At 46.5% G+C, this 24,432-nt stretch overlaps 1 protein-coding gene across 1 annotated transcript; it reads left to right on the top strand.

Moving 5' to 3' along the window:
* Positions 1-8,738: 8,738 nt before the first annotated feature.
* Positions 8,739-24,196, top strand: CCNF (cyclin F). The gene is made up of 17 exons (XM_050905842.1): positions 8,739-8,787; positions 12,111-12,265; positions 12,697-12,803; positions 14,311-14,378; positions 15,171-15,364; positions 15,720-15,773; positions 16,318-16,422; positions 16,992-17,069; positions 17,470-17,621; positions 18,265-18,429; positions 19,117-19,240; positions 19,626-19,806; positions 20,260-20,347; positions 20,916-21,015; positions 21,351-21,481; positions 21,668-21,837; positions 22,417-24,196. Exons 1-17 carry the CDS (start codon positions 8,775-8,777, stop codon positions 22,878-22,880), a joined length of 2,349 nt encoding a protein of 782 aa, XP_050761799.1. The 5' UTR covers positions 8,739-8,774; the 3' UTR covers positions 22,881-24,196.
* Positions 24,197-24,432: the final 236 nt, after the last annotated feature.

Genomic DNA, 24,432 nt, shown 5'->3' with positions numbered 1-24,432 from the left:
ACCATAGAGGGACACGTTCAAGCATGGCCATAGTTGCAACGTAGCTCATGCAGTGGCCCCAAGGGCAGGAGCCTGAGCTTAAAGGCGGCTCTGGAGACTCTCACAAGGCTTCTCACTGCTCTGTCCTGCACAGCACTCTGATCCCAGGTCTGGGATATGTATAACCATACCAGAGCTGGCCTTGGACACAGGCAGCCGAGCCCCGAGGAAGGGAAGCGGCTGTGCTGAGGGCCCTGCCAGCAGCCTCCCAGACCCTGCAAGGGGCCGGCTTTGGAGAACCGCGTGCTGGGAAATGATCCGTGTGTGATGCAAAGCCATGGGTGCAGGCCAGGCGGGGAGTCACCACAGGGTGGCTCCAGGGTGGCTATGCGTTACAGGCACGGGTCAGCTTAGGCTTGGGGGGCCGCAGGGGGTCACTGAGGGCTCATGGGGTGCCCAGGACTGGGGGGCTGCTGAGCTGTGAATGCCACGTTTCTAAATGTGTGGGCTTTGGTGTTTGTTAAATGGTTGCTCTATGATAAGGAAGCTTTTCTGTGACCGCAGCTGGCCAGTGTTCGTAGTGTACACCTGGAAAGGGCGTTTCTGTCACCCATTTGTTGCCTGTCCTCTGACGAGCGATGCCTGTTGATAGCCAGCGGGCAGTGCCAGGAAGCACACCAAGAATATTGGCACTAAGGCTGGCAGAGGTGGGTTTGCTGTAATAAGACAAATGCTAGTCCTGTTGACTGAGCAGGCCTGCACTGGAATGCAGGCAAGAAGAGAAACCTCCATTGTAACGTTAGCCATGGGCAAGGTTTTACAAGGATTTTGTCTGTTGCAGGAAGAAGATTTAGTTTTGCTGGAGTTATAGAGAGCAACCAGTAATCCCGCACAATTTCTCTTTCAGAGTCCTTGTTTCAGGTTGACTGGAGGGAGGCTCACGCAGACATCATGGCACTGAGTCACAGTCTGGAGAGTCTGCAGTTATAATGGCTAAACAGTTCATTCTTTTCCTCTGTTTTCAAACAGCAGCTTAGTTTCTGTAGGAGATCATAGATTACAAGAGAGGGAACACTGACAAAGTTGCCAAGTACTTCTACTATCCTACAGTTTACCTTGTATCCTTCACATGCCGAATGCACGTTTCTCAAAGGCTTACTCCTTCCATAGAGTGCCTTGCACGCGCTGATGCTACCTAAGCGACAACACATTTGCCAAGTGTCTATATCTTCCCTATGTATCTGGTAGGGTAAGGGATAACACTGCCCGGGCACAGGTCAGCGCTCCTCGGAGAGGAGAGCAAATGTCAGACAATGTGCATGCCTGCATCAGTGTCTAAGCTCCGCTCCAGCCTCTGTCTTGCTAGGGACTGCTTCTCTCCTTGCCCTGCTATAGTCCCCATAGCCATCCGAGACCTCCTGGGCTCCAGCACCCATTGTCTGGCTTGTGCGGAGAGACACAATCTCATGATGCTCAGCCCCGGCTGAATGCCTTTTCAGTTCCAGACGAAGGACTTCACCCGCAGGGACTCTGCCTGTGTCTCCCCCTCTTGTACCTCCTTTCGCTCCTCAAGCCCTTGCGATGCCTCTGGCTTCGCAAAGTCTGGAAAACGTCTGTTTTATGGCTTTCTTCACTGCAGCTCTAGCCCTCCAGAATCGCCATCATTTATCTCTCTGCATCATCAACTCTCCACCCGTTCTAAATTCAATTGAAAGCACATTTTCTCCCTTGCCTGTGGTTCCTAAATTATACACCCAGCTCATTTCAAAATATCAATTCAGAAACTTGGCGAGGTGATTATTAATAACAGCTCTGTTCTTCTCCGGAGGAGAAATAATAGGAGAAATATGTGAAATGTGTACACAGTTGTCATTCTCACTCTCCTCTTTTGCCAAACACTCTGTTCTTTACAGGAAATAAAAGCAACCCTACACCCCGTATAAAGTGGCTGAGACTGTGTAATCCGCGAGGAACCACACAGAACTAGGCAGTACTCCTTCACATGTTCTGAAACTCAAGGTGATCACCACCTTCTGCGATGAATTAGTGCTTGGCTATACATAGATCAGCAGCAGGTATAGCCAAGCTCGACGAGCTCTATACACAGCAACCTGGAGCCCAGCTGGACCCGTGCCGTTTCTTCATTCACTTGTGTGGAGCAGCAAAGTACATGATAGGTATAAATATGCGTGGCTAGTCGTGGCAAATTGTGCTTCAGCTATAATGAAACTATTCATTATTTTATTCCAAGACTTCACATGGAAGGTGGGCCAGGGCTTCCCAGGGACCTAGAGCTGCTGGGAAGCACTGAGCTGCAGTCTGGCCTGCAAGCACCGGGCTGGCAACAGGTCAGGTACATGTTTTTTCCTTTCTTCTTTTCCTTTTTCTACCTGTACTTATAAAACATGTAGTAGAGAACTGAAGAGCTTTTCATTGCCCATAGTGCCACAGGATGTGCAGTGAAGAAGCTCTGGGGTCTCTCCTGAAGCAAGCCTGCATGTACAGGTGCTGTGTACACAGGGGAGCTGAGCTCAGCGATCCAGGCGTCCCCCCTCGTCCCACATTCCCGTGCCATCCCAGCAGGAACCAGGGTTGTGCTTCCCCGATGCATACCAGGGAAAGAAGGCAGCTTTCCCAAGTCCTTTGGAGGATGAGGGGGGAATAGAAAGATGGGGTACCTCTAACTCCTGTGGTGGAGGGACAACAATGAGGGCCTCCCAAGGAAGGGAGGGAGAGAGAAATCCTCCAGGGATGGATTCATGCACAGAAGGGAATCTGTGTTTTTAGCCTTGCAAGGTAAGGAAGACCCAGCTAGCAATCACTTTGTGTTGAGGAGGATAAAGTGTAAAAGAAGCTATAGAGGTACCCAGGAGCTTTTAACTCTGAAGATTTGCCCTTGGAGTCATAAAGCCCAGATCTGTTCAGTGGCATGTAGGGAAAGAAGTGCCCACACAGACAAGAGCCAGCTCGCTGCTCACCTTACCCAGTAATGCCGGTGGCTTCAGCTATCACGGGCCCAGTGCAACAGCCCCTTCCTCAGGGGCTCAGCCTCTAGGGTGCTGAGGATCTGCGTAAAGTATCTTGAAAACATGAGGTTTTTTAAAATAAAAAGATATAAATTCATTGTCTCATATCAGCAAGAGCCTCCAGAGGAGAAAGTCTGGTCACGGTAAGAGCCTTTGGCTCTGTGCTATGACGGCAGCCAGTGCTTGTCTGGCAGATAAAGCACTGCTCTGTCTGCCTGCGTTGTGCAATCGTTTCTCCCAATTACGGCTCACTGGCTCCACTCCAGGTACCTCCTTCCCACACAAGTGTGTTTTTTTAAGAAGCGATACTCTTCAAGTGTTTAAAATGCAAGAGTTTAAAGGGAATCAGCTATTGTTTGGAAGAGGTTGGCCAAGTTCCCTGTTTTCTGCCAGGCAGGTGATATGTTCCCACTTGAACGGTGTGGGAGTAAAAGATGCCCCGCTGAGAGCCCCCCAAAGCGAAGCCCTGCAACCACTCAGGGGTTGGGAACGGCACAGGCTGACAGTGAGCCTGTCCCTGGAACCTCTGGAGATCAGTCACTGCTCCGCGGCCTTTCCTGGGGCTGCCTGCGCTGGGTCTGACCATCACGGGCGGTGGGTTGTTACCGGACCTTGGCTGAGCCAGCGCGCTCGTTTCACACACACCACCACGGGACACAAAGCTGTCAGGTCTCATGAGATATGAGCATCACTCCTCGTGCTCCCTTTTCCGTGGGTTTCCTGCAGCATCACTGCGCCTTTCCCACCCCAAGTCCCCCCCACACTGCTCATCGCTGCCGAGAGTCTCTGCGCTGTGCAGAGCGTGGACCCTGGCTTCTGCAGCACTTGCAGGAGCCCACCTAGGTCATCCACCGCTTCCTGCACGGTGCCGTGGGCTTTACAACCTGTCCTCTCAGAACGAGGACCTCACATGAGCCGACACACGGGCACACATCTGTTACCTGATTCAGTACATCAGATGCTTGTTTCACCCTGGGCACTGAGACTTCAGAGGCAGCTGGCAGATAGCACCAGTAGAAACCATAGCTCCCTTTTCAGGAAAATGAAACTCCCAGCAGGGCACTTTTGCCAAGTCATTTGTTGCTAAAAGCCGTGTTCACTCTTCCTCTGCCTTGCTGGGGACAGACCTGGATTTTGGAAAGCACTGTGTTAACCTACTTCATGCAGATAGCCTGATTCACGTTCATTTACTACCGTGGAGTAGTACTACTCGTGGAAGGCAGTGAAATTACACACAGCAGTACTAAGCATGAAGAAGATTTGTAAACTGTAGAGCTTCTGCTTCTAAAATATCAGTGCACTCCTTTTTGGGTTAGGACTTCTGCACTGAGATGTCCCCAGAATTGGAAAAAACAAACCCCACCAGCTGAAGGTTTGATGCCCCATCGTATGGGTTTGATGCCACCTCGTGGTAGTTTCATGTCCTGATTGGCAAGGGAAGGTTTTCACTCTTGGGCTGTTTCCCAAGCGTGTTCCTTAGGAAAGAGAAATACAGTTTGGAGAAAGGATGAAGATATTACAGATGTCCTGCTCTGCCCTTGCCCTTCACTGCTGATTCGCAGCACTGCCTCCAAACAGCATTGTTAATAAATGTTAGCATGAACTTAAAACGCAGGGATTGCAAATTATACTCAGTAACGTTATGCAGAAATACCTACAGGATGGGGATGTGGCCATTAGAGAATATGCTGAGATGCCCTGACATAAAACTTTAGCCATAGTTGCCTCGTCATCTAAGGACCTCAGATAAACACTTCCACCCAATTTGCAGCGAGATTTGCAGATTTGGAGAAGCTCTTTCCTCCCTTGGAGAGCAACTTCCTTCTCCAGCCCAGTAGTTATTATATTGTGCTAAGAGTGTAATAAAGAGCTGAGTTACATCACCCTTTTAAAAGTGGGACAGGAGAAGTTACAAAGACTGGTACCGCTCTTTCAATTGAGGATTGGCTCTTTCAAGAGAAAATTGGCTCTCCTACCCTCTCAGTAATTTAGCCTTATGACAGCAGAGAATGATTTGCCAGGAAAATTCACAGAGCATTTCAGCATTTCATCCAGTCAGCGACCTTTGAACTGTGGACAAGATACCATTTTACAACTGACCGAACACATTCTTCAGATGTTATCATATACAAGTATCACGTTTATTGATTGAGTAGTCACAGACTATGTAAAAATTGTAGCAAAATGACTCCAAGTTGCATGCTTTTTTCCCAGCCTCAGGCATGCTCGTATTCGAAATGGCATCGCATCAGACCCTGCAGAAACACTAGATCCTGAAGGCAGTACAGCTGGGATGTTGCTGCAGCTGAGCTAATGACTCTTGGGTTTTAGCTTGGCTAATTAACTTCCATGTAGCCCTATAATATCACAGTCATTTTGTTTTCAATTCTGGATCTGTCTCGGACAGTGCTAGTCTGGGGGGAAAGAACCTCTACAAACCACGCAGCTCCACCGTGCAATGTAGACATATGTCATTTTACTGTATATCTAAATGAAATTACCTTTGCAACGGCATGCAATGCAACCTTTAGTGTTTAGGTGCTTGTCTGCAACTTGTTCACCAGACTGAACACATTCTGAATGTCTAAATTAAGCTGTTTGTAAACGCGTTTACTAGCTGAAGACATTAGATGGGATGCTACGTTCATATTTGTTTATATCACTTTCTGTTAAGTCCTATTTGATTGAAATGCTTCGTCTTTGCTCTTTCCTTAAAATCTGCACATTTGAATCTGATCACAATCCATATACAAATTAGGGTGGAAAAATAGACTAGCTCTAAAAAGACTTTCCCAAATGCCCATCTCAAAAAGCTTGAAAGGCTGAAGCTGCTGAGAAACGGGACACCAGTGAGCGATAATCTGTGTAACAATTAATCCTCTTTCTCTCACAAATGGACTTGAAAAATTGCAAGCTGATATGTGCCTGATTAAAAGGTACTTTCAGCAAATTTTCAGTTTTGCCAGGGGAATGTTGCTGTTGACTGTGGAAGTAATGCTTAGATGCCATGGTCTCAGGCCCTTGTATCTCTTCATAAGAGGGATCAACACCTTGACTGAAGCTTGAGCTAGTGTAGCAACATCTCTTGCCCCCAGAAGAATCACAGGTTTGGCCGTATGGCGAGTAAGCGTTACACCTTTGTTGAGTTTTGTTTAAATCACAGCAATAGAGGCGAACAAAAGACCTTCATTGTATTTACCCTCACTTCGACAGCCAACAGATGCGAAGGGAGCAAAGAGGCATTCTGATTTAGGAGAAACACAACCCTCTGCCTGCTCTTCAGTGGAGAAAGAGACATGATAAATAAGGGAAATCCAGCTCAGGAGCTGGCAACAGTGATTAAAACACGCACTAGTCAGCCTTTTCCTCTGTACGGACCGACTCTTAACTGTGAAATGCCTTTCCGAGGAGGTGCAGAAGTGTTTAGGACCTGGCGTCCGGCTGCCCGTTGGAGAGGGTGCAGGTCCCACTCCCATCCCATCTGCTGGCTCTGGGCAGGGGCTGCAGACACCACGGGCTTTTGAAGACCTTGCCAGATGACCGTGTTTAGGCGACATGAATCCCACCGCACACCGGTCAGCCTCTGATCTGCTTCGTCTGTCAGTGATAAAACCATCTGGATGTTCTGCCATCTGATTCCGGAGAGGACAAAACAGGCCAAAGTTTACTGGTTCTGAAAATCTCAACTCCCACCTCCCTGCGCCCACCCAGGTTTTGGTTATAACCTCTCCCTCAGATACAACCTTCCCCATGCCCTGCCTTCCTCTGCTGCTGCAGTGTCTGGAAAGAACGGGATCTACCTGAGGGGACTCTGCACTGCAGATCACCTATGACTCAAGGAGCATCTCCTGCTGGTATTTTAGCTCTCTGTGGGGAGCTGATTATTCATGTTTTGTTTGCTGGTTCAACTTATTTTTAGTTGACAGAAACAGCTGTGAGGGGGAGAAGAAATAAAGAACAAAAGCCGACAGCATGATTAACTTTTTAACTCAAAACGCTTCTCAATTAAAAGAAGCTAAATATTCCCTGTGCTCCTGGTACCGCTTTTCCACATCAGCAGCTGCTGTGCTCCCCGGGAACATTACGCAGTTTTACGGATGGAGGCGGAGGTGGATTTGCATGGGAGAAAGCCTGTCCGCAGCAGCTCGTCCCCCGCGGTCACTGCACAGGACTGTGGGTCAACGTGAGGGGCTGCCCGTCCCAGCACGGCCAGCGTTGTGGTGTGAGGTCAGAGAAGCCATCTAGCCGCCCGAGCTCAGCCTCCCCAACCATAAAATGAGATCACTGGTGAGATTTCAAAGCTATCCCAACCCCTTGCAAGGGTGGATGCGCAGAGAAGTATCCAGAAGTTCATGTTTTACCGATGAAAAGTGCTTGTGAAATCTAGGGTTGTCCTTAAATAAAACTCATACACACGCTACCAGGAAGAAACCTCAACTGCGCTGGGATTGACGATGTTTATTCAGGGTATGCAACGTTGGGAAAGTTTCCAGCCGCCACAAATTGTGACAGAGTCATTTTATGTCCCACAAAATGACAGCTTCTCTTCTCGCTGCTCTTTTCTAAAAGACTCACAAAAGTCTTCAGGTGAGCTAAAGCAATAACTCATTTTCCCTATGTTGCTTTGTTTGTCTGCCAGGCTTTTCAATACACCTCTTTATCGCTCTCTGCTCTTTGCCTTCTGAGGATCAGGGCCTGCCTCTGAATCCTTGACTCAGGTTTGAACTTTGACTCCTAATTGTCTTCCTAACTTCCCCCCACCCTCACACAAGGCCATGACGGGCAGGAGCAGGGCTCTGTGCTGTGGAGGTACAGAGCGATACCGCAGTTCAGCACATCAGAAATGGACTCCGGGCAGCCCTGCTCCTTCCTCCAGCGGGCACGTCCTCCTTGCTGCTCTTGCTCTAGCACTGGCACCCTTAGGCCCCGGAGACTCAAGGTGGAAATAAATTAGGTGGAAAGAAGACACAAGCGTTCCCTCAGCAGTTGTCTGGTGTAGCTCCCTTGGCCGGGCAAGCGTTGGTGCCAGAGCAGGTGGCTGTGGGTGAGCAGCACCACAGAGTCAGGGAAGGCTGCTCCGGCTGGGGCCTAGGGCAGAGAAGGGAATCACGGCCCACGGGAGGAGTCCGGGCCACCGCTGTGCCCTGGCCGCACGCTGTGGGCTCCCACCTCCGTGCTGGGACCCTTGCTGACACAGCCGGCGGGAACATAGCCCCGGCCCTGAGGGGAATGGCGGCGCAACCGGCGCCTGCTGCCATGGCAACACCCCCACACGGGAGGGGGGAGGGGGTTGTCCTTGCCCCGTACGCATGCGCCGCAGCCGCCGCGTCCGCGAGATGCTCGAACCGCCAACTGCCCCAATTCGAATTCGCATCCTCGACGTCCAATCACAGCCCGCGGGGCGGGGCGGGCACCGCCTCTCGTCGGCCTTTCGACCAATCAGAAAGTCTGCTGTGTTTAAAAAAAAAGTGCGCGCGGCTGGTAGGCGTCGCTCGGGAGAGCTGGGCCTATCGAGGGCGGGAGGAGTTCCTGCCGCCCCAGGGAGACGCCTCGGGAGGCGCGGCCTGGGCGGAGCTCGCCGCCTGCGCCTTCCCTGACCCTCGCTGAGCGGCGAGGGGGCGAGGCTGAGGGTGGGGGTGTGTCCTCCCGCGGGAAGCCCCGCCTCCCCGCCGGCCAGTTCGGTCCCGCCCCTTCGCGGCGCCCCTCACTCGGAGCCGGTCTGGGCGCGGCGGCCGGTGGTGTCCGCTCGGTCCCCGGGGACGTGCCGCGATGAAGGCGGGCGGTGAGTGCGGGCCTGGCCGCGGGCTCCGGGGGTGCCGCTTCGTCCCTCTTCCTCCCTCTCACTCGGCTCTGAGGGGCGCCGGCGGCTCCGCGGCGGCCTCTCCCCCCCGCCCCGCGCCGGGCCCCTCCTGAGGGGGCTCTCTGAGGGCGGCGGGGGCGGGAGGGCCGCGGCCCGGGGGAGTGGGCCCTGCCCGGGCGCCGCCGGGACAGCAACGGCTGCGGAGGCCGGTGGCGGCGGCTCGGCGGGGCGCTCGCGGCCGCGCGCCGAAATTCAAACGGCGGCGGCGGCGGTGGCGCGGCTGGGGGCGGTGCGGGCCGCGGCCCGGGCGGGGGGCTCGGGGGCTCTGCCGGAGCGGGGGGGGGGGAACCACGGTCAGGCAGGGCTGCGGCCTCCCGCTTCGGCAACGGCTCTGCCCGCGGAGCGCTGCCTGCCGCCCCGCCGGGCGCCGGTGCCGTACCTGAGGCCGCGCTTTTCCCTCTCGTTCGCTGGAGGATCCGTAGCTATAGCCGGTGGATGTGTCTGAGCTCCTGCGCTTCTAACTTCGAAGCCAGGCGTTAAGCAGTGTAGATTGCATGCGGAATAACATCTTTGAATTTGCTGGGCACAAACTGATATGCGGGAAACCCCATTCAAACATAAGAAAAAGCGGTTTTTCTTCCAAGGGTGACTAAACTGGCACAGGTTGCCCAGAGCGGTTGTGGAGTCTCCATCCTTGGAGACTTTCAAACCCGACTGGACGTGGTCCTGCGCAGCCTGCTAGGCAGGGCAGGTGGACTGGATGATCTCCAGAGGTCTCTTCCAACCTAATCCACTCTGATTTTGTGAAGCAACAAATTGAAGATTTCCCTGTGCGACTTCCTGTTGTTTGAAATTGAATTTTTGTCTGCCCTGAGTTGCCCAAGTACCCCATGCTCCCCAGTCGCTCAGACGTTCGTACAGATTTAATCAGCACACCAGTGTAGAATTCCCTCTCTCTTTCCTGGCAATAATACTGCTGAAGTTTTTTCTTCAGCAGAGGATGAGAAGGATAGCAATATTCTGCCCTGCGCATGTCAAAAAGTTTTTATTTTCATGGGAATAGCTTTTTAATCAAAGACAGGTAGCAGGTAAGGTACATGCTACTGAGGAGACATTGGATGCTATTTTGCATCAGGCTGGTGGTTCATTTCATTAAACCTGAAGCACTAAGGATGTTAATAGCATATATGAACAGAAAAAGATGTATTAGTGTGGTGGTAGCCATGGCTCATGGACCCCTTAGGAATCTGCAGGCTCCTCTTAAGGATCCTGCTGAAAACCCGGATAACCTTCCCTTTGCAAACTGAAAAACCTGTATTAAGTAATTGAGTCTGATGCAGCAACTTTGCTTTGAACTTTGTCTGTAAACTCTGCATTGGCTATGCAGTCTGTAAGTCTGGACACTTCCCGGTTCTGTGGGCTGCCATGCTCACAGAGAGATGAGGGTGTCACTGGCCAGTCTGTACGTCTTTTCCATTCACTGCATCTACAGCTGGTAAGAGCTGTTGCTCTTATCTTTTCAAAGAGAAGTGTGTTGCTTCTCCGGTCTTCACTGAAGTTCTGTGTGAAGGACTGGAGGTTAGTATGAGATCACGAGGCTTTCCGTATGTTAGGTTATAACCAGGAGATGTTAAACACCTAAAGTAGAAGAGCAGGCCAAAAGGGAAAAAATATTAATGGAGAAGAATATTTGCCTCGTTAAAATTCTCTATCTTCACCTTGACTTTTCAGCCACCTTCTACTTTCATTGTAAAAAGAGAGCTTGAGAGTTGCATCATTCTCTCAGCTTCTGCCTTTGACCCTATAATCTAGTGGGACTACATAGCTCTGACTTGGTTTACTTCACAGATAATATGGGGTGGTTTGGTATATGTATTATACTACTACTATTACTCTACTGTTTTCATTTACATCAAAAAATATTCAGACTAATAATGAACTAGTGAAAATAGGGTAAGCAATGCTAGCACTTGCATGTTGCACAGTATTGGGCTCTCTAGTGGAGTCTGTGTCTTTTATTAAACTTTTTTAGAAAAAAGTCAGTAAATAAATTTCCCAAGTATAATCTCTTCGTATAAGACTTAAACCAGATTTGAAAAATACAACCAAGAAATCTTCTGTAATAAAGACAAAGGCCCTTACATGGTCCTTTAATTTGTGGGACTCAAGCTTTCACTTCAGAATTTATTTTTTGAGCCCTCGTGTCTGCAAAGAAAATGTTCAGCCTTTTTCTCGCTCAGAAGTGGGCCTCTGTTGCTTGTATGGACTGCTCTGGAGAGCTATAAGAGGCTGACATGGAAATGAGCAGTGTTGGCACCTCCACTGCTGCATGGCAGGGCTCTGAAAGGTACAGCATGAACCGGGATCGATTCGGGTCCACCTACCCGAGCGCAGCTCTGTGAGGGTGAACCTTCGCTGCTGCTTGCGGGCTGGAGGTGGGGAATGTGCTTTTTTTCCTCCTAGCACCTTTCACTGATTTGAATTTCTGCCGTTTGTTAGTCAGACTTCTGTGGGTGTTGGGGCTCCGGAGTGCAGGCGGGGGCCAGGCTCTTGGTGGCAGCCCAAACACTGCGCTATCCCCAAGAGATGGAAAAGGTATTGGGCTTTCTACCATGGAGTATGAGTCTCCACCAGCGAGCAGTACTCGTCCTCTTCTTGGTTTTGCCTTATCTGTTAGATTGTTTTCCTCTCTTGGCGAATGCAGTGGGGGTAAACTGTCTTATTGAGGAACAGAAGACGTAGGCGATGCCTTAGTCTGTGAATGCTACAAGGTGCTGAAACTTCAAAAAAGGGCTTCCTGGTTCTTGGGGATTTTCCATGAGCACCCGTGGCAGCAACTGGCTGCTTAGAAAGATGGGCTTTTGGCTTGAGCTGGTTTGGTGGATCTTAACTTCCTAACCTCTCTGGTCACGTTCCAAGGACTGCTATCAATTGAGAAGGAAAAGTTGGGGCGTGGGGGAGGTAAGTGAAGTTGTAGTAGTGACTGTTTAACGAAACACAGTCAAATGATGGAGTTAGGGCATGGAGGGATTCTCCTCGATGAAGAGAACTTGAGCATGAGCCATCCCTTCTGAGCCTCTTGGCTTAATTGACTAAATTGAACGATTCACTACTTTGTGGCTTAGCCTTGTGGCGTTATGTGACACGTGCTAAATTTCTCTATGATTAATATGTTCGAAGAAGTCTCCTATGCTGCAGTAAATAGGTACTCAAACACGTGTTTATGTATGTATATACTCTGTAATGCCTTTTTTCCTTGTACTGTTCCATCACTAATTGAGGTGTCCTGTGTTTTTGTTTTCCAGTGATTCACTGTAGATGTTCCAGGTGTTTTTCTTTCCCTTCAAAGCGAAGGATAAGAAAACGGCCTCGAGTCCTGACGTTGTTAAGTCTGCCCGAGGACGTTCTGTTTCATGTTCTGAAAGGCCTTCCTGCTGAGGACATCCTCTCGGTCAGAGCTGTGAGTCTGCTACTGCTTCCTCTCTGTCACGCACCATGGCTTATCTCTGCCTTTAGGAGCCAGGACTGCACATGGAAAAGGCTGGCTTCTCGTGTCAGAGTAAACCTGAAGAAAACCAAAGAATACATGCAGTAATTAGATTTTTGCTATCCCAGTAGCAGTTTTATTTCTCAGTACTCAAGCTTAAGAAAATTAGCAGCAGTATTTGAGTGCTCTGTGTAAATTTTCTGTGGGAATTGCCCTGCTAGATCACCATGGCTGCACAAATTAGTTTGGTTTGGCATCTCTTGCCTTAATGGCGATTAGGCAGGTAACGAGTTATGATTAACTTGTGATTAATTAGTTAGCTATCTAAAATTAGACTGCAAAGAACTATTTTTCTGTTGATCCCTTTATTTTAGTAATTATTATTTTACGTTCCCCTCTTGCAGGTGCACTCACATCTTAAATACCTTGTGGATAATCATGCTAGTGTTTGGGCATGTGCAAATTTCCAAGAAATATGGCCTTCTCCAAACAATCTGAAGATGTTTGAAAGGTGAGCTTTAAGAATCAAATTTGTCTGACATTGTAGAAGAGGATGTTTGAAGGTAGATAGACAATTCTAATCAGTCCCCACTGTAAGTGGGGGATCTGACTTTCCCTTTTTGCAAAAAGCTTTGCTTAGGGTGATGAAGAATTGTTGATTTCCTGTCTAAGCTGCAGCTTGTAACTGCTGTCTATTTAACTGGAGCAGGGCCCATTGCCTATACCAAAGTTACTTCTCTTCAAGGGCATTAATATTCCATATTGGAATTGTCCTGGTTTCGGCTGGGACAGAGTCAACTCTCTTCTTAGTAGCTGGTACAGTGCTGTGTTTTGGATTTAGTGCGAGAATGATGTTGATAACACTCCGATGTTTTAGTTGTTGCTAAGTAGCGCTTATCTTAAGCCAAGGACTTTTCAGTTTCCCATGCTCTGCCAGCAAGCAGGTGTGCAAGGAGCTGGGAGGGAGCAGAGCCAGGGCAGCTGACCCCAACTAGCCAAAGGGGTATTCCATACCATGGAACGTCATGCCCAGTATATAAACGGGGGGGAGTCGGCTGGGAGGGGCGGATCGCTGCTCGGGCATCGGTCAGCGGGTAGTGAGCAATTGCATTTTGCATCACTGGTTCCCCCCCCCCCCCCTTTTTTGTTATATTCCTTTTCATTACTATTATTATTATTATATTTCATTATTACTATTGTTAGTATTATATTTTACTTTAGTTATTAAACTGTTCTTATCTCAACCCATGAGTTTTACTTTTTTTTTTCCTTTCCTCCTCCTCACCCCACTGGGAGGGGAAGAGGAAGCGGCTGCGTGGTGCTGAGTTGCTGACTGGGGTTAAACCACGACAGGAATACAGCACAGTAACTAAAATCTGTTCCTGGTGCTTCCATATGAATGTGCAAGTGAGATCAGAGGCTCAAGAGCATAACCATATTTCTAAGTCTGAGTTGGCTTGGTCACTTCTTGTGCCAACCAGTGTATTGAAAAATAGGTAAATTTCAGTATTAAAGCGAGTGAAGTTTGAAAGGGTAATGCTAAATCTGCTTAAAAAGGATGGAGAACGTCTTTTTATCCATCTGATTTGAAGGGGATCCGTCAGTTTAAACGTCATGGTAATTATTTTGCTTCTGACTATCGCTGCTTCGATGCATGTATTATGTTCTTTCTGAAGACTACTATGTGCACATCAGTTTGGAAGGGAGGAGCACAAGGGCTTGATGCATGTCCTTGAGGGTACGAGTACCAAAACTTACTGCATTCTGGCGTTGGGGATGTTGCATGGGAAGGGGAAACAGTTCCTATGAACTGTCAAATTATCCTGGATGATAACGGTTGCAGCAAGAAAAGCCTCAGCATAACTTGTGTTTAACTTGTGTAATGAAAGCACATATGCTTATGGTTGCTGACCGCCAAATTCACAGCCTGGCCTGCACTGAAGTAACTTGTTTGAGGATGTGGGCCTGGAAGCACCTACTGATTTCAGCCTCAAGTATCTCCTCTGTTTCCCACTCAGGGCTGCTGAAAGGGGTAACTTTGAAGCTGCTGTGAAGCTGGGGATAGCGTACCTGTACAATGAAGGCTGTAAGTGTGGAAGCTTGTCTTGGGTCTTTGGGGAAGATGGCACGACAGAAGGAAATGTAGACGAGCTAAAGGCTTATTTATAGATACAGATCAGACTAATTGTCTCATCATAAAGTTGGCGCTTTTACTGGCTGCTTACAAAGCTACTTCTCCTGTATCTCAAACGCTGATGCTTTTGTACCCCGGTTCTAGAGCAGGGAAGTGCAGAGCCAGTTTGCTGTCTTCAGTGGGTGGTTAGGTCTCATTTACTATGATGCCTCTTCAGTTTTACCTTTCAGTGCAGGTTAAGCACTGGCCACTAAACTGCTAGGTGTTAAATGACAGTATAGTGCACGGCTCTTTTAGAAAAGTAGTCAATGCATAGCTTATGAATTCATGTTTAGAAGTTATCCTTTGTAAACTTCTGATCAAACTTGGCTACTTACCTTGTGTGATAAATGTAACAAAAGGGACTGACAATTGACAGGAGGAGCCTCCTTGCAGAGGGTACTGGCAAGGCAGGTGACTTGCATACCAATTTGTTTGTACACTGACAGGAATTAATATTGCTTTGAGTGTTGGTATTTGCAGAATGCTGCTCCCCCCCCCCCCCCCCCAAAACTTGGGGTTATATGTTCCTAGAGAGTGATTGTAGTAAGGTTTTTCTTCTTTTGCCATGATTTTTAAGGCTCTAAAGGGAAGACACTGTTCAATCTTTTCCTGATTATATCCTATTGTCTATCTTGGCCTGACTAAATGCCAAGCACGCGTTGTGAATAAACTAAATGATTTCTGGCTTTCTTTTTTGTTCAGTGTCCATCTCCGATGAGGGTCGTGCAGAAGTGAATGGATTAAAGGCATCTCATTTCTTCAGCCTGGCGGAGCGTTTGAATGTGTGCGCAGCCCCATTTATCTGGCTTTTTATCCGTCCTCCCTGGTCCTTGAGTGGAAGCTGTTGCAAAGCTGTGGTCTACGAGAGTCTCAAAGCAGAGTGTCTGTTGCAGAAAGTAAGATTTCTTTCTGCCCTTGACTTTAACATAGGCTAGTAGCTGCATCTAGTTATTTTGGAAAAAATATTTTTGTTTCCCCAAGGAGCTCCTGTGCTCTTGTTGCTTAAATGACTGTGGATCAATCATTTTAATGAATTTATTGCCAAACTACACCTGGTATATCATGAGCGCCGGAGGCCTGTACTGTTTCTTCTGAGAGATTCAGTACTGTCTCAAAGATAACAAAACATTGAGAAAAGCAAGGGGGAGGAATGATTGAAAGGCAAACAAAATTGTAGTCTGGAATTACTACCAAAATTGCTATTGTTCTTTGTTTATCTTTAACAATGCCTTATCTTAATGCTTTCTTCAGGCTCAAAAAGGATCCATTCTCCACTGCTTGGCTAAGGTCTTGAGTCTCTTTGAGGTGAGCAGTGTTTCTGATCTGATGTGTTTGGGTACTTTTTTTGGTGATGCTAATGCTGTTTATCTTGATTTAAAAAAAAAAAAAATCATCCAAATGCTTTTATATTCCCCAAGTAGCCTAGGAATTTCTGTTCTCATGAGTTTAATTTACTGGTTGTTTAAAGGAACATTATCAACTTAGTTTATTGAATTTTACAAACAGTGAAATTAATTTTGGCTTGGTCATGGGCTTGCAATGTGTTCAGGTCTCAAAGGAAGACTACCAGTCGTAATGCATACCAAAAAAAAAAAATCCTTCAGTGGCAAGCAAGCCAAAAAGCTTTTGTCTAGCTGAGTAAAACCAGAAACTGCTTCCTGAGCCTGGATCTTCAAATGGCAGCACTGAGTGGATGTGGGAGCGCCCCTCATAGTCTGAAGGAGACTTGCAACTGGTTGATTCTGCTCTGTAGCTTTCAGTACAGAGCTGTTCTGTAGCTTCTGAAGTATTGAGATCTGGCATCCAGTTGGCTGGACAGCAAAAATACCGTCATGCCTTTTGCTCTTAGGATGAAGAAAAAAGAAAAGAATCCCTTGAAATGTTTGAAGAATCTTCAAAGCAGGGTTGTTTAAACAGCTCCTACCTCCTTTGGGAAAGTAACAGAAAGGCTGCTGTAAGTAGTATTTTTTTGTTTCAAAACAACTTTTTCACTGTAACTTCTGGATCTCTGTTATATGCAATGAACGTACACAGAAGGAAATTGCTGTTCCTCAGAGCTTACCTTCTTCATAACCAAGGAGAGCACTAAGAACTTCCTCAAATGAGCTTTGGTGTCTGTCCTGGTGTTTAAAGAGAGTGAGTCTACAAGCAGTTGTAGCCGAGGTGCAAGCAGAAGTTCCTTTATACTAATTCTGCTAAAGGCATAGGCGCTGCTGGCTAGTGATCATATAGCTCACTTGGGAACGGGAGGAGGGAGACCGCCTGCATTGTCATTAATAAATCTGCCAAAGCTCTCATGTTGGAATCCCGAGTGACCTGTCTCATTTCCTGTGAGACCTTGGACAAGAACTGAAGAAAGTTTCTTAAAAACAATGTTGTCATCATGATGAGAAACAGACTGGTTGATGAAATAATAGATGTACCCGCAGGCAGTGTTTTTTCTCTGGATATTAGTACTACAGTCCTTCTGTTCATTGTGTAAAGGTAATGGTTTTTGAAATCTGTTTACATTCCTCTGTGTAGATGTCAGATCCTGGCAGATACCTCCAAAGTCTCAGGAAGCTACGAGACTATGCAGCAAAGGGCTGCTGGGAAGCACAGGTAAGACTGACTTTTCCCAGGTAAATAGTCTTTATTCAGTCTCTTCTATGCTGCCGTTGTAGATTTAGACTCCTCCCTGTAGAAGCAGGGTCAAAATTGCTGAATAATATCTATATATGTATGTGTGGATTTACTCTGCAGGTCCCCCTCTTTTGGAAAATACTGCACATCTGGTACAATCTGAGTAAAGATGCATCTTTTGATGGACTTAAAAGCCTGCCCCCAAATAATATGTGTGTGTGTGCGTGTTCAACATTTAAGCCAAACTAAGAACTACTGATTCAAGCAGTTTGTCGTGTTCGCGCTCTGTTTTCAGCAGGAAAATTACAGGACCATCTGGTGCTGCCTTAGTTTGCGTTTGATAAAAAAAATACTTTCTTTTGTGTTCTCTCTACTACAGATAGCTTTAGCCAAAGCTTGTGGGAATGGAAACCAACTAGGATTAGAAGCAAAATCTTCCGGTGAAATGGTGTCTCAAATCTTTCAAGCTTCCCTTCCTATCAGCAAGCAAAGTATCTTCACTGTGCAGAAAGGAATGAATGAAACAATGAGGTAAAAACGCAGATCCAGGAGTCAGGCCACACAGCAGAAACCATTGCCTAGTTCCCTCTACATCTGTAGAGGGAAACAGATCTAGAATGAGGTCTGTTGGCAGATGGAATTTTTTGCTTTACTCTTCTGTGATGTGTTATGTACAATTGGAGAAACACATGACATTTCCTAGAGGAAGTATCAGAGCCCTTATTTCAAGCCCTGATGAAGAACTGAAATGAGGTGTGTGAGGTTTTTTCTGGACTGTAAGTTCTTGCATTTGCCAAGACTAACAAGTTCTTCGAGAACTGGAGGCACTGTTTGACTTGTTGGAGCTATAGTTACTCTCTATCTTAGGTGGCCTTTAGCCTCCTAATTGATATGCCCTACCCTTTCCTTGTGGAAGTGCCTATTACAGGACAGTTTCTAATTCCATTTCACAGACAACTTCAGAAGACCGTTGACCCTTCCGAGAATAACAGGCCTCTGGTTGCAAATCCTTATCTCAGTGCAATGTGTCATTTTTCTGAAAATTCTTTTGGTGAAATTTCTTGGCTTGGAACTTTTGAGTGGAGAAGGGACTCGGTAACTAGGCGTGGGGAGGGTGTTCAGCACGGGTTTGAATGGCTTCTAACTGTCCAGATTATGTCTCTTTCCTGTCTAGGTACATCCTGATTGATTGGCTGGTAGAAGTGGCTACCATGAAAGACTTTTCTAGCCTATGCCTTCACATGACAGTGGGATGCGTGGATCGTTATTTGAAGCTGAGACCTGTACCTCGGGCTCGACTCCAACTTTTGGGAATAGCCTGCATGGTCATTTGCACACGGTAGGGGTTCTGACTGGTGAACAGAGGTGGTTATTGTGATCATTCAAATTCATTTCTGCAGCTCAAGCTTTTTTCATCCCCCCCTTGCTAATAATAATACTGGAAAGAATCTTTGGCTTCCCTCTACAGTGACTGTTACTTGAACTGTGTTCACATACAAACACAACCTCTGCAAACGAGACACAAAATGTAATTCCTTGAACATGTTTTTAAATCTGAAAAAACTCCATAGGGGTGGATTGGTCTAAATGCATTCCATCAGCAACTGAAGTCTTTCACGCCATATTAGCATGAGCAACCCTGTAAGGAACAACTGCAGCGGTGTTGTTACATAGTTTAGTCTGTTATACTCAGATGAACTGCATGGTATGGTGGAAAATTATTCTTCTGTGTTAGTTTCCTTAATATCTTGCATCTTAACCTAGGAGAGGCTTCATAAATGAGGAATTAGGAATGTTCTGGTAGGTGGTTCCAGCTTAAAGGTGAAATACATGAAGAGCTGCTGTTCTTTCTTTCCTGGTCTGTACCTGGGAAAGTACCTTATAAAGTTGTTTAACAAGTACCTTATGAAGTTGTTTAACTCATTGGTCATCTTGGGTGCATTTATCTGCCTCAAAAACATTAGTGCACAGGTGCACAAATTCCCTTTCTTCTGGGGCTAACTGATAATATTATTTAATATTGCAGTTTCATCAGCAAAGAGATCTTGACAATACGGGAAGCTGTCTGGCTAACAGACAACACATACAAATACGAAGACTTGGTCAGAATGATGGGCGAGATCATTTCTGCCCTAGAAGGAAAGATAAGGGTGAGTTTGGAAAGTGGACGGGAGTATTTCACCCCTTGGGCTGCTGTTGAAGTCGGGCTGCTGTTGAAGTCAGGCTGCTGTAACTGGCACTTCTCCTTATCTAAGATGTTTGGGTTTTATGCGAGTGTTCTCAGTCAGCTGTGGAGACCATGCATATTTCAGAGCATGCAGATACAAAACCCTCTGCCCTTCTGTAGAGATTAAAACTTAAGTTTTAAGAGGCCACTTATTCTTTCACTGGAGAATGTTTCAATGTCAGTGTAGTAGTTAAAAAACCAAACAAAAAAACCCCCCTAATGTAATGAAAACAGCATCTCCTGGAAACGACTGTTCTAAATATTTGGTGTTCATCCTGTATTTCCAACCTCTGTTCTTTCTGCACTAGATACCTACCATTGTGGACTACAAAGAAGTATTGTCAAACATAGTCTCGCTGGAGAGAAGAACTCTTCACCTTTACAGCTTCATTTGTGAACTGTCACTCTTAAACACAAGCCTTTGTGTGTATTCCCCAGCTCGGCTGGCTGCTGCAGCACTGCTGCTGGCCAAGATACTACACAGGCAAGGTAAGGAACCTTACCTGAAGTGGAGCTGCAGCATGGTATGTCAGTCTGCCTTGTCTTTTTAGGGAGCCTTTGGGGTTTTTTTGGTGTTACTTTGTCTTTAGGCAAGATGTCCCAATCACTTGGCTGGGCGGGGAGAAGAGGGGGTCAGGTATAAGACTTCAGAATGAAGAGCTCAGTTCAGTCTATTTTACCTCTTAATAGCGATGATGAACAAGAGTATTAGCATCAGACTATGCAAGCTTTGTGTTTAAATGAGACTGAAGATTTCTATACTTAGGTATAACTTCCATTTGGCAGGTAAACCTATCCTTGAAGCTAACTGTGAGCTTGAACGAACTATGTACAGGCATAAGCTTGTAAAGATCATGATCTTTATCCTATTTAAAAAAAAAATCTGTCTGATTACAGAACTAGCAAGCTTTGTGAAATGGTAATATGTATTCTCTTCTCCAGCACACCCCTGGACCAGCCAGCTGTCTGAGTGCACCGGTTTCTCTCTTGAAGACCTGTTGCCCTGTGTGCTAAGCCTCCACCAAAAGTGGTAATAGTTTTGGAACTCTTTTGGGAGGGCACACGAGTACTTGGATTCCAGTTCTTGCAGACGTGCTGCGTCTATACAGTCAGCCCTTTCCAATGAAGGAGGTGGCTTTGGGAACTGCCTTGCTTCCCCTGACCACAAGGCACTAAGGCCTAGGGGCCAGTTCAGGGACAGCTATTTGGTGTCTCCCAACTAGTCGTGGCCCTGGGTTACAGAAAATGGGATGCTCCTCAAGGCTTAACAGGCTTCAGCTTGCCCAACAGCACTATTTTCAGAAGACTGCAACTGGCTTATTGGTGAGCTTCAGAAGGAGTTCAGGAGCAAAAGTAGCTCATTTTTTAAAGAGTACAAGGCAAATATCTTGTTTATCTCAAGGAACAGAAAAGGAATTAGATGCTCATATGCTTAGAAACCAAGTGTCCTGGCTAGCTGCTTAGCAGCTCTGCTGAAGCACCAACTTCCTTAGCACAGAGCTGACATGGACAGAGGGAAAGTACTTAAACTGGCAGGTTTTGTTAACATTGTTTCATGTAATCCATTCTAAGATTGGGGCTTTAATCTTTCTTTCCAGTTTCCATGATGATGTCCCAAAGGATTATAGGCAGGTGTCCTTAACTGCAGTGAAACAACGATTTGAAGATGAGCGTTATGAAGAAATAGGCAAAGAAAAGGTGGGTGAGCTCTTTGTCTTCATTTGCCCAGGTCTGACACCCAGAGCAAACCTACTGTATGTCAGGACGTAGTAAACTTCAAATAATGGGAAGTGGATTCTAACTTTCGGCTTTTGGAGGAAAGAAGATCTAAATAAAGTGGTAGTTTTAAACTTGATCTGCAGGGACTATAACTGCTCTGTTTGAGTGCATGTGGGAAGAACTCACTGGGATAGATTTCTCCTAGAGAATAAAGATAAATAGCCTCCTTCTGGCTATTTATTCCTTCTGGGAATCTGATGGTCTAATTCTTACTGGCTCTTTGATTTTTATTTTTTTTATTTTTTTTTTTTTAGATGATGAGTTACAGCCAGCTCTGTTCGTTGTTGGGTGTGAAACAGGAGGACCCGGAGCCCAGTCCCTTGCACACGAACGTCGTGGAAATTCAGACTTTCCTTAGCTCTCCCTCTGGGAAGAGAACTAAAAGGCTAGTATAACTCATCACTGTAAATGTCTCTGAAGATTAGCATGAGCCTTTCCTCTTCTCTGGTATCCAGAGGTTTCATTCTTAAATATGATCAATTTTTCTGTAATTACCTTGACATACCTATTTAAAGAGCCGGAAAAGAAGACTTGGCTTTTAAAGTGTGACTTCTGGATTTTCTTGCTACAGGAGGAGGGAAGACAGCATTCAGGACGACAGAGGCAGCTTTGTGACTACACCCACAGCAGAGCTATCCACCCAGGAAGAAAGTCTTCTAGATAACTTCCTAGACTGGAGTTTAGATTCCTGCTCTGGTTATGAAGGTGATCAGGAAAGTGAAGGCGAGAGAGATGGAGATGGTAAGAGTTTTATTCTCCGTATAAAAAGCAGACAAAAGAGTTAAAACTGTCTTTTCATCTTTGCTTAAAACTGTTTCTCAGGCAACAGAAGCCTGAACTTTCAGCTGAAGACCAGTTGGAAAAACTCTCCCCCTTCCCCAGTGGTTATAATTGTTAAACTGTTTTAGAGGTATATATCTGTTCTCTTTCTCTATACTGCTTCAGAACATGATGAAGGGTTTTGTAGCTGCTTAGCATTTCAAAGTGAGACTGTTTTCAGATACCGCTGATAGCGGACCAAACGTGATGAATGGCCTGCTGTGTTAGAAACACTATATTATCTGTTTTGCTGACTCTGGGACTGGCTGTTCATTTTCTGAATAGCTCTTGGTACCTATCCAAACAGTCTGAGGGGGGGAAAAGTTACTGTTTTAAAATGAGGGTGAACTTACTGTTCTACCCTCCCCTCCATGTGTAAGTAGACAAAAGGTTTACACTCTTGCCTGATTTTTTTTTTTTTCCTGCTTGATTCTGTGCTGAATGCCTGCTTGGTGTTGCCCAAATCAAAACTAACTTTTTTTTTCTTTCATCATCCTGCAGTGACAGGTCCCAGTGGGATCTTGGACGTGACGGTGGTCTATATGGATCCTGCGGAGCACTGCTGTCAGGACTCCAGTGATGAAGACAACCTAGCTGTAGAGTGGGCTGGGCACGCGGCACCACTGAGGGAGGCTAAGCTGCTGGATGACACTCGCAGCCTTTCAGCATATCTCACCCCAAGAAATCCTAACTCGGAAGGGAGCTCAGGCTACTCTTCCGTCAACAGTGCCAGTCCTACATCTTCTGTAGAAGGCAGCCTTGGAGTACCTCTCAAACCTACCTCAGCACTGTCTCTTAGCAGTGCCATGAACAAGGAGCCATGCCTGCCTCATTACCTGGAATCACGTTTACAGTCAGTCTGTGCTAGGCCTAGTGACGGCAAGTGTGACAGAAGGCAAGTCAAGCGAAAAAATGTGGCAGAACACAGCGAAGAAAGGATGAACTTGGGCTTCTTAAGCCTCTGATTTCTTCATGCTCTTTCCTTTTCTAGGATTCCTGGAAACAGTATTTCTGTTGTAGTCATACAGGGATGATAGTGAATAATTGTCAATACCTCCAAAAAGAGCCTTTCCCCTCAACTTTGCCTATGCCTATCTTGTAATTCTGTAGCTCGCTTCTGGGCCATTTCCTTCCTTGATAGCTGCCTTTTTAAAGTATTCCCTGTTGTCTGATCCTCTGCAAAGTAAGATTCTTCTCCACATATGAAACCTTATAGCTCATTTTTGTCATACCTCACCAGTTACTCCTTGGTGATAGAAAAGAACTTGTCATGTCCCTTGCTTCGCTGTGAGGCCTGGCACTATAAAAGAAAGCAATCGACTTTGGTTCTCGAGTTACTGGATGTAACACTATGCTTGAATTCTTCCCCTTGAAAGACCTTTTTGAGGTTGTGCTGCCTTTTCCTTCTGGCCAGGTACTGTCTCACTCAGCTGGTGTTTCCCTCTTTTATGTATATACCATTTGCTGCACTGATACAAGGTTTTTATGGATACAATCAAGAGGTAAATGAAGGCTCACTACAGGTCTGAGCTTTTTTACCTACCTCTCAGATGGTTTTAAACCCCATTTGTCTCTGGCTCTAGTTGCTGTGTTTTCCTCACCTGAAAAAATCCTCCTCCTGTGCCTTAATGCTTCACTGCCCAGTGCGACAGCAATGTGAGCTCTGCCAACTATTAGTCTCTGCTGGAACAGGGTGGTTGAACTGCCACCTCCAGCCAGTTTCCTTTCCTGTCTCGCACAGTCTTCCTTGCTATTTCCATTCATGTGACCTCAAGGAAAGCACGCATCACTTGAACACTAGAAACAGGCAGCACTGCAGTAAGGGCAGAGAGTTTGTCTTACTGAAAGCCCTACTTTAAGCCTTGCTACTGGCTCCTGATCTGCAAAGGCAGCATATGCTTTTCTTATCAAAAATGCAATCTGTGCTGCTTCAGTAACAATTTGAAGAAACCACCTACACTGACCTCAGCCTAGCAAGCCTGGGTTAAAGCTCCTTCAGCCTGTGAACATTAGGAAAACAGCCTTCTCTTTACAAACAGGGAGTGAGCATTGAAATACCAAGGTACAAGACTTCCAGGAGATGTCACTGAATTTAACACTGGAACTGGACTCCACGACTCTTCCTTTGTTTAGAAGTTACTGTGGCAGATGGCAACAGTTCAGATACACACAGTGTAGTGACTTTTTTTTTTATAAAACTTTTTTTAATATAGATGGCTCCCTGTCTTACTTCAATGACTGGTATCCTACTCACCTATTTCACTGACCTGGGGCTTGGAGAACTGATGGGATGTTTGGGGATGAAGTCAGAATTTAGCTCTGAGCCAAGTTCTTATGATTAAGTTGCAGCTAAGCCTGCCTGTAGGCTATTTACATTAATATCATGAGCAGCTGGGAAAACACCCTGCACAACAAATAGCATGGGGCTCAAACCACCACAACAACTCTACAGCAGCCCCAGAGAGAAAGCCTACAGAAAGGCCTTGAACATGCCAAATAACCAACAGAGAGCAGCCT

Source organism: Gymnogyps californianus, chromosome 15 (assembly GCF_018139145.2).
Source record: "Gymnogyps californianus isolate 813 chromosome 15, ASM1813914v2, whole genome shotgun sequence".
NCBI lineage: Eukaryota > Metazoa > Chordata > Aves > Accipitriformes > Cathartidae > Gymnogyps > Gymnogyps californianus.
Note: the sequence above shows the minus strand (reverse complement) of the source record. Positions and strands in the feature narration are given on the sequence as shown.

Coding starts and splice junctions, on each gene's coding strand:
- CCNF (XM_050905842.1), top strand. Junction 12,266..12,696: donor ACATCCTCTCGGTCAGAGCT/GTGAGTCTGCTA, acceptor CCCCTCTTGCAG/GTGCACTCACATCTTAAATA. Junction 20,348..20,915: donor CTAAGCCTCCACCAAAAGTG/GTAATAGTTTTG, acceptor CTTTCTTTCCAG/TTTCCATGATGATGTCCCAA.